Raw genomic sequence first — 9696 nt, 5'->3', positions numbered from 1 at the left:
TCCCTCCCCCCCCTCTAAAAATAAATAAATAATAAAAAATCTTAAAAAAAAAGAAATGTGAAGGACTTGAATTCAAGTGCATGCCTGGGTTTACTATTTTACTCTTGAACTCATACGAAATCTGTTATTTTTAATTTGGAGCTCTATCAGTGGTTTATTATAGTGGGTTTGATTAAAATTGTGATTTAATCACAAGTCAGAAACATATGAGTCACCCTATTTTATAGAACATGCTTTGTAAATTCTTGATTTAACCCTGATATACATCTCAGGTTGATAAATGATGAGACAGTTAACAGAAATCATACATGAAAATAATTCTGATTATTTCATTAGCCAGAACTCATATTCTTCAAACTTGGAGATAAATTTCATTTTAAAAGTCATATTATGTATTTTATAGTTTTAATATAATGAAAAATTTTCAGACTTAGGAAAAGGTATCCGAATATTAATGCTCGCAAGGTAATTGATAGTATCCAAAGAGCTTTTCTCGTTAATTATCTCAGAAAACTGAATAATGATGTGATTACTAAAGGTTAATTAAGCAAATACTTGTTAAGTAATTGGAAGGTAATCTATTCCCAATTTAACAGGTCAATGGGGTATTCAGGAAATATTTTTGCTGACTAACAGCTCTATCAAAACAAAAAGATATTTAAGTGGTTTTCCTGGTGTAAAACAATAAACATGTATTTGCTCTATTAGGAGTCAATTGTTTGAAAGAACTGGAATGAGAGTTCCTTATTGCACCGTTTTGATGATTCAAGAGGTTTGATGAAAATTCTGAGCTCTTCTCTTTCAATGTTAACGCAAGTCTTACATTATTGGTTATTTTGGCACTTCACAATAAAAGAAATGATCTGAACAAGGTAATCACGAGAAGGCACAGTGATGCTGAAGTCAGAGAAACATCCCTTTTTTGTGGGAAGTCACAGTGAATCAAAATTCAACGCACACTAACAATGAAAACATGATTCTCTAAATACATTGTCATACAAAGAAATTTTAAAATATTTCTATGGATATAACCTATAAAATTATTCTTATCTGCAAGCAGTGTAACTAACTATAAGCTGTCTTCTCCTGACTGCCTCCGGATTACCAAGTGTTTTAAAATCATATCCCTCTTGCTCCTGGTTTCCCGGCAAAAGACGTGATTTCCAGGTAGGAAAATGAGAAGTGCCCAGCAAAGACAGAGGTAAACGGTTTCAGTTACAGTCAAAAGGATCAGCCCTGGGAGTCCCGGGGCTCATCCCGGGCCCCGGCACGAGCTGGAGAAGTGGACACCCGGCACTTTGTCCGTACCCAGCTTCCTTGGCTCGAGGCCGAGTGACGCGAGCACCGCGGTCCAGGCGGGTCCCGGCACTGTCCCGGGAAGCTCACGGCCCCGGCGGCGCGGCCGGGAAGCGGGCGATCAGTGGCGGCGCGGTGGTCCCCTCCTATGGGAACCGCGCCAGGTCCCAGTCAGAGCTCGGCGGGCTCACTATTGTTTTTGGCGAGCACATAAATCCCCACTCCGACCTCCGCGCACCCAGGTTTCCTCCCGGAGGCCATTCGGTTTCCTCTCAGGCCCTATATAGAGGCCCGGGTCCACGCTGCAGAGGGGCGCGCGTCCGCTCCGGCCACCCTGACAAGCTCGGATTTGGAGCGCTTCTAGTCCTCGGGCCTCCGCACCCGGAGGCGTCCGGAGGTGACCGGGGTGAATTTCTTCTCTCGACCGAGCAGCTGCGCGAAGCGGGTGTAAGCAAGAAGAAGGATCCGCTTCTCCGGGGTTTTCCTGAAGCCAAAGGGAGCGCCAGCGCGCGCCTGGCGCCCCGTCGCAGCTCGGGGGAGAAGGGGGAGGGGAGCGGGCCTGCCGGGCGGCCACCGGGATTGGAGCGGGGGCGGGCTGCGCGAGGAGCCGAGGGGTGCGGGCGAGGGAGCCGCGCGTGCGCGTGCGCGGGGGTGTGCGCCCCAGGCCCCCGCCTACTACCCCCGACTCCGCGGTCTCCGCCCCCCTCGAGCTGGTGTGCGGAGCCGGAGTCGGCGGCGGGTGGCGGCGCCTGGAACCTGGAGACCGATTGCCGCCCCCACGCCCCATCCCGGCCCGGAATGTACTGACTCCCCCCTCTCCTCCCTCTCCGCCCCGCTGTAGGAGGGAGGCGCCCCCGAGTCTCCCCTCCCGCGAAGAGAGGCCGCGCGGGCCGGGTCGGGCCGGGCTGGAGCAGCGGCGGTCGCGGGAGCCGAGCCTGCAGCGAAGGACCGGTTGAGGCGTGCAGGAGGGAAGGAGGCAAGGGCTCCGCGGCACAGTCGCCGCCGCTCGCGGGCAAGAGATGGCGGCGGAGCGGGGAGCTCGGCGACTCCTCAGCACCTCCTCCTTTTGGCTCTGTTGCCTGCTGCTGCTCGGGCACTGGGCGCCGGGAGCTGCGGCCGCCAGAAGCAGCTCCCCGCCGCAGTCCCCAGGTAAGCGGTGGGCGCTGGGCGCGGGCCGGGCGGGTACGGGTGGGGGCAGGGGCGCCGTACCGGCACCAGCTGTGGTTGCGGTGTTTTTGTTTAGGATCTAGGAGGAAACGTGCAGGAACTTCTCCACTGGTCTCGGCTTGCTGAAGGGAAAGCGGATCGCTCTGGGTGGGGAATGAAGTAAGCGGGCGGGGGCGCCTCCAGGGTTGGGGTGGCCTTGGAGTGCGTCCGGGGCTACCCGGTCTAGTTCTGCGCTTTGTACCCGAAGGCAGGTTCACCTCTCGCCTCCCTAGCTTCCTTCCCCTCCCCCAGGCTCATCCCACTTGTAAGAGTGGGACATTCTTGTGCTCACACAAGCACCAGTAGAGGCCACTACACACCTCATTAAATAAACAATCGTACGGCCAATTCATTAATTTTCAAGGAAAGGAAGGGGCGGGGGTGGCGGCGGGCAGGGCGGGGGGCGCTTGAACTCCGCCTCCCTTGGCCAGGGATTTCCCGGCCGAAGTCCCTGGGAAGCGCTGTTTTATCTCCAGGGACTACTGGTGCCGGGCCCCAAGGTGGCGGAACAGAAGGTGCCAGGGGGCACAATTACTCCCTCAGAACCAGTGGTGTGATTTAACGATGAGGGCGCCTTGGAAAAGGGTTCAAGTGATTGTATCTGTTAGTGTTTCCATCAGGAAATGCTTCATTCCTGGTGATTACAACTGTATAGCCTAACTGCGCTTAACCTAGGGGTGGTTTAAGCATTGGATTTTACATACTTTTAAGTTGTTTTCAAGTGACACTATTTAAATACATTTAGCCTCAAAAGCCATTTTCAGGGTTTTAACATAGCACAGATTATTGAAATCATCTGCATTTCTATTTACTTAAATAGGCTAATTAACACCAAAGTTGCCTGTAAAGACCTATAGTGTGGTTGAGGAACTGGACACACTCAGCAGTTGAAAGGCAAATTAGCATGTAATCTGTTTAAATTGTTTAACCAAGGTGGTGTATCATTAAACTTGACATAACTTTCACCTACTTGCTTGATCTGAAATTTCGCATTTGAAAGTGACATCTTGTTTTCCCCTGATTCATGTGAAAGTTACAATCACACTGCAATGAACTTGGCTGACAAACGTTCTTTTGATTTTCTTGTAGAGTTTGATATACCTCGTGATTTTTGCCAGCGTTAAAATTTTAAAACTGAAGTACCAATGGGTATTATTTAAACAGATATGTGAACTAGTGTTTTAGTATCAAACTCGGACTTCCGCATTTGCCTAAACATAGTTTAGAGTACACCTTTTGGTACCAAAATGTAGGTAACTGATCCAGCCCATTCTATTCTTGTGGATGGGCAAAACAAGTTCTCTTTTACTCTTATTTAATTTTATATGTAAAATATGTATATGTTGTTTATCATATTCTGTATGTTTTAGGTAACTGGAATTTCTCTTTAAAATTTTGTCAGTAATTTTGAAAGTAAATGCTAGCAATTTTATTACTTAGGATAATAAAAATAATAAGCAGTCTTTTAGAAAGTGGTTGTAACATTTATTCCACCATTAATTCAGTTGATGGGGTTTTATTATGCGCTGATGAAGTGCAAGCCATTGCTGAAATGTGCATGTACTCTGCCTTCACGAAGCTTACAGTCTGGTGTGTGGGTAGGAAAGGTAGCCCTTAACTGCTGATGATATAAGTAGTTGTGGTAAGCACTGCAGAAGAGAAGAATAGGTTTTGAGAAAGTTTATATTGCAGGAACCTGACTTAATCTGGGTGTCAATGTGTCTCAGAAGTGAGACCTGAGATGTTACGAGTAGAAGTGGGGAGGCTGACAGCTAATTAATAGTATAGTTGGGTCTAGAACATAGATCTTCTGATTCTTGGACCCAGAGTGTTTTCTACAAACCATCTTGCCTAGTTACAAAAGCTAAAAGAATAACTTCAGTAAGGAGGGGATTGGTCAGTTCTCTGGTCAGTTGCAGAGAGATCAAGGGAATTGAGAACTGAGTAAGTGAACTGAGTAAGCAGCTTATGGAACAAGCTGTCAGTATATCAGATGTCATTTGTCAGTGGTTTTATTTGTTTTTGTTGTAGAGGGGTAGACTCAGAAACCTTTCTGTAGGTGGTAGGGGAATGGAGGTATTTGGTAGTAAAAGGAGGAAAATGGAGTGTAGGACAACAGTAAATGAAGTGTTTTTTCAACTCTAGGGTAGACTGTAGACATGAGGAGATGAGGAGAACAGAAGGGAAGGACTAGTGATAGAAGATAGTCAGCAGTGGTGGAAGGATTTGAAATGATTAGGTACAAGATCATTTTAGAAAGGGAAGACTATGTAGGGACCTGGGGAAAGGTGATGAGACCGAGCAGCCTTTGTAATGAGGTCTTTTCTAATCAGAGTGAAGGTGTTAAGGGAATGGTAATGAAGGGAATTGGAATGCAGGAATGGAGAAGGCTAGGAAGGTTAAGAGTTCATTTGAAATCAGTCTGAATTTGAAGTAGACTAGATCAGATATTTCCACACTTTCTGCAGCAACATTTTATACCCCAAGAGCAGAATTAGTGAAAAGTTTTAATTCGGTATTGGTTGCTTATGAGTTACATGAAGTATGTAGACATTTAAAAAAAACTTTTATTAGAATAACCAAATATCCCATTTATTGGTTAGATTGCAAAAGAGTATTTGGTGAAATGCCATTATGGTGTTGAGGCTAGCCATGATCTGGATTGCAGAGGTGTACTGCAGAGGTCATGTAGCTATGCTTTTCATTTAAGGTAAGAATTCTCTTGTCAAGATCTTATATAAGCACTCTATCTCCTTTCATCAGTTGCTTGATGATATCATTCATTACCTCGCAAGGTACTCTATTTCGGTTTTCAATAACTTCTGTTAGTAAACCTTTCTTTATGCAGTACATTTAACTTCAATTTTCACCCTCCCCACCCTTCTTGAATTTTTTTTCTTGCCTATTTTGGCATCTCCTGATTCATCCCTGATCAATTTTCACTTGCTTTGCAGGTTTTTCTTTCAGCCCTTTCCCCCATTAAATATTGGTATCTAAAGTTGATGTCATTGCACATTCTGCTAGTCTTCAGTTGCTCCTGGTGAGCTAACAACTCCCCTAGTCCATTCTTTTTCTTTTTTTTTAATATATTTTATTGATTACGCTATTACAGTTGTCCCATTTCCCCCCTTCTCTCCCCTCCACCCTGTACACCCTCTCCCACCCATGTTCCCCCCCTTTAGTTCATGTCCATGTGTCATACTTATGAGTTCTTTAGCTTCTACATTTCCCGTACTATTCTTGCCCTCCCCCTATCTATTTTCAACCTACATTCTATGCTACTTATTCTCTGTACCTTTTCCCCCTCTCTCCTCCTCCCACCCCCCTGCTGCTAGCCCTCCATGTGCCCTCCATTTCTGTGGTTCTGTTCCTATTCTAGTTGTTTACTTAGTTTCTTTTGGTTTTGCTTTAGGTGTGTTTGTTAATAATTGTGAGTTTGCTGTCCTTTTACTTATACATGTCTTTTCTTTATCTTCTTTTCTTAGATAAGTCCCTTTAACATTTCATAAAATAAGGGCTTGGTGATGATGAACTCCTTTAACTTGACCTTATCTGAAAAGCACTTTATCTGCCCTTCCATTCTAAATGAGAGCTTTGCTGGGTAGAGCAATCTGGGATGTAGGTCCTTGTCTTTCATGACTTGGAATATTTCTTTCCAGCCCCTTTTTGCCTGTAAGGTCTCTTTGGAGAAATCAGCTGACAGTCTGATGGGAACTCCTTTGTAGGTGACTGTCCCCTTATCTCTTGCTGCTTCTAGGATTCTCTCCTTCATTTTTGCCTTGGCTAATGTAATTATGATGTGCCTTGGTGTGTTTCTTCTTGGGTCCAACTTCTTTGGGGCTCTCTGAGCTTCTTGGACTTCTTGGAAGACTGTTCCCTTTGCCAGATTGGGGAAGTTCTCCTTTATTATTTGTTCAAATACATGCTCAATCTGCTGCTTTTCCCTTTCCCATTCTGGTACCCCTGTAATTCGGATATTGGAACGTTTAAAGGTGTCCTCGATGGTCTTAAGCTTTTCCTCGTTTTTTTGAATTCTTATTTCATCGTGCTTTTCTGCTTGGTTGATTCTATCTTCCTTCTGGTCCACTGTATTGTTTTGAGACTCAGATTCCTTCCTTTCACTATTGGCTCTCCTCCGTATATCTTCCTGCATCTCTTTTATGGTAACCTGCATCCTTTCATCTAATTTGTGCCCCAAATCAACCAATTCCGTGAGCTTTCTGATAACCAGTGTTTTGAACTGTGCATCTGATAGATTGACTATTTCTTGGTCGCTCAAAAGGATGAGTCCTGGGGGACTGATCTGTTCTGTTGGAAACATATGTTATGTCTTTCCCTGTCTCTCCTTTTTTTTCCCTTCCGGCTGGTCGCTCTTGTTACAGTGGCGGGGCGGAGCCTTAGGTGTTCACCGGGGCTGGGCACCCCAGTCACTAGATTGTGACGTTATATGTGGGGGCAGGAGCGGGACGGGAGGGAACAATGGCGTTAGTTCCGTTCTCCTGGGCTCAGACCCTTCTCTGGGATTCTGGGCTGTGAGCTCTGCCCTGGTCCACAATCGCTGCCTCACTGGGTCCGCCAGCTGCAGCTTGCGTACTCAGGGATCACCGCTGCGTTCTTGTGCTCTGGATGGCTGTTGCGCCGATTTGGCGCCAAATTTTCCCTGACCTCTGCGTGCTGCTGACCCGCGCCAGCCCCTAGCCTGCCTGGCTCGTCGTCTATTGGGCTCAGTACTACCGTACTACCAGTCTGGATGTATAGGTCTACTTCAACTTCTTGGCTGTCCGACTTCCATTCAGATAAATCCTCTGTCAGTTCTGAGTGTTATTCTGTCTGTAAATTGTTCTAATCTTGGTTGTGTGAGGAGGTACGGTGCGTCCACCTATTCCTTCATCTTGCCGGAAGTCCATTCTTTTTCACATGCCACTCAGTAGCTTCACTGAGTAGTCACCTTACATTACACAACACCAGAGGTAAATTCATCTTTGGTTTTCTTCCATCCTGCTTTCCTCATCCCTTTTCTGTGGGTTGTGACAAACCAATTCCTGGCCCTTGGCACTACTGTTGTTTGAATGATTGCATTAATTTGTCTTCTGGTGTTACATACATTGGGCATCTGTTCACCAGTCAGCCAGGGTGAAATCTAGAGGTCATCCTGGACCCTCTCCTTCCCCTCATTCTCATAGCCAGTAGTTCTGTTAGATTTTTAACCTTCTAGATATTTCTTGAATCTGTATCTTTTCATCAGCATTTCCACCTAGACTAACAATATTGGCTTTATAAATTAATCTCTTTATCTCCACAGTTATCCTTTAGGAGTCTGTCCTTCTGGAATGAGCAGTTTTATGTATTTTTCTGAGCATGCCACTCCTACTTATTACAGCCTCTAATTAAGAGTTCCATAGCTTGAGTGTTAGAGCCTACACTTCCTGGTATGGAGATTGTGAGGTCCCTTGTGTTCTTTGCCACTGGCCTTCCTTACCCTCAACTTAAAGCCGTACCTCTAGGCACCTGTAATGTGTACCTGGTGTTCCCACTCCAGATCAGCTACAGAGCTTCATGTCTCCATGCTGCTCTTTTCCTATTAATGCCACTCCCCACCTTGTCCACTTCTGGAACTCCTACTCCTGTATTCAGTGAATTTTTCTGTGCTAGCCCAACCCCCAAACAATTAGAGTCTTCATTCTCTGTATTCCCATAACTTTCTCAATACTTTTCATCTGTGTTACTAATTTTCTTGCCCCCTCTACTAGTCTGAACTTCTTGAGGATTAGAACTTCTCTTATTCACCTTTGTGTGCCTTGCCTAGTGGAGCACAAGCATCTGGCACAGAGTCAATACCCAGTTAACGTTTGTGGGACAAATGTTGAATTGCCTTTGTTTTTTAACCACTGGGCCTTACTGCATGTCTCATTCCTTTATATGATGGCCCTTCACGTGTCTGATGATAAAATTTGTGTGTGTGTGTATCACTCACCCCTTTTTCTAAGTTAATCAACTTTAATTCCTTCAGCCACTCTTTACGTTCCTTCGTTTTCTGACCCATTCATCATGAATTTGGTTATCCTACCTGGCATATGCTGCAACTTTAGTGTTTGTAAGTTTTGACATCTTTGGAAAGGTCATTGTTCTTGCTGAGTTGTCTGTATACAGGGACTTATGCCCTGCTCTGCCTGCCTAGCAGGATGAGGTATAGCAGAGGTCATAGGTTTCCAGGATGAAAGCTCAGAGGAGATAAGAAATGTGATCACTTTTAGTAAACCATATTAAAATTAATAATGTGATGTGGGATAATGAAAGAAGACATGATTTGGAAGTGGTGTATTTGGGATATGACTTAGGGTTCTGTACCTTCCCATGTAGTATCTGCTGGGGGTTGTCAGAAGAATGATATGTAAAATTACTTTTAAACTATAAAGTGCAGTATCTATTAGAATGGTTTTAATGTTTCTTTATGAACTTAAAAATATACTGTAATTCTGCCTGGCTGGTGTGGCTCAGTGGATTGACACTGGACTGTGAAGCAAAGGGTCGCTGGTTCAATTCCCAGTTGGGGCACATGCCTAGGTTGAGAGCCAGGTCCCCTGTGAGGGACACACATGAGGCAACCACACACCAATGTTTCTCTCCCTCTCTTTGTCTCTCCCTTCCCCTCTCTCTAAATATACACAGATAAAATATTTTTTAAAATACTATAATTGTATTAATTTTTGAAAGAGTATATGTATTTTTCTGTTGGCTTAATTGATCATTGTTGGTTTCTTCATGAGTTTTCTCTGTGCTAATAAAAATATTAGGGCAACATTATTCTCATTATGTGGGGCTCTATTTATTTATTTAATAGTTTTTATTTTCAAACACTTGGTTTTATTATTGACTTCTGCATGGTTGGGAGGTATTTCCCATACCATTGGTAAGTGTTTTGGCTTCTAGGTAAAGTTGCATTAGCAATAGGAAAACAGACAAGGGAAGTGACTATATGTTAAGTTCATATTGACTAGTGAGTTAAGTGAGGTGAGGAAGATGTTTTGTGTTTATGATTTCCAAAAGTTGAACTTATCCTGAAACATAAACCACTACAAAATGATACTAAAATATAACCCAAAGTTTGGATTCATTTAGAATGAAAAGAGGTTTTTGACCCAAAATTCATTTAGACCCACTGGTATAATTTTGGTATATTTTTTTCTAGTTACT

The 9696-nt window shown here is 44.4% G+C and overlaps 1 protein-coding gene across 1 annotated transcript in view; it reads left to right on the top strand.

Moving 5' to 3' along the window:
• The first annotated feature begins 1937 nt into the window (after positions 1 to 1937).
• Positions 1938 to 9696, top strand: part of NEO1 (neogenin 1) — a 256126-nt gene continuing 248367 nt past the window's right edge. The window contains 1 exon segment of the mRNA XM_028506136.2: positions 1938 to 2445. Coding sequence (XP_028361937.1) covers positions 2316 to 2445 — 130 coding nt within the window. The 5' untranslated portion in view covers positions 1938 to 2315.

This window comes from Phyllostomus discolor, chromosome 1 (assembly GCF_004126475.2).
Source record: "Phyllostomus discolor isolate MPI-MPIP mPhyDis1 chromosome 1, mPhyDis1.pri.v3, whole genome shotgun sequence".
NCBI classification, from domain to species: Eukaryota; Metazoa; Chordata; class Mammalia; order Chiroptera; family Phyllostomidae; genus Phyllostomus; species Phyllostomus discolor.
The sequence above is the reverse complement of the archived record's forward strand: the minus strand, read 5'-3'. Positions and strand labels throughout refer to the sequence as shown.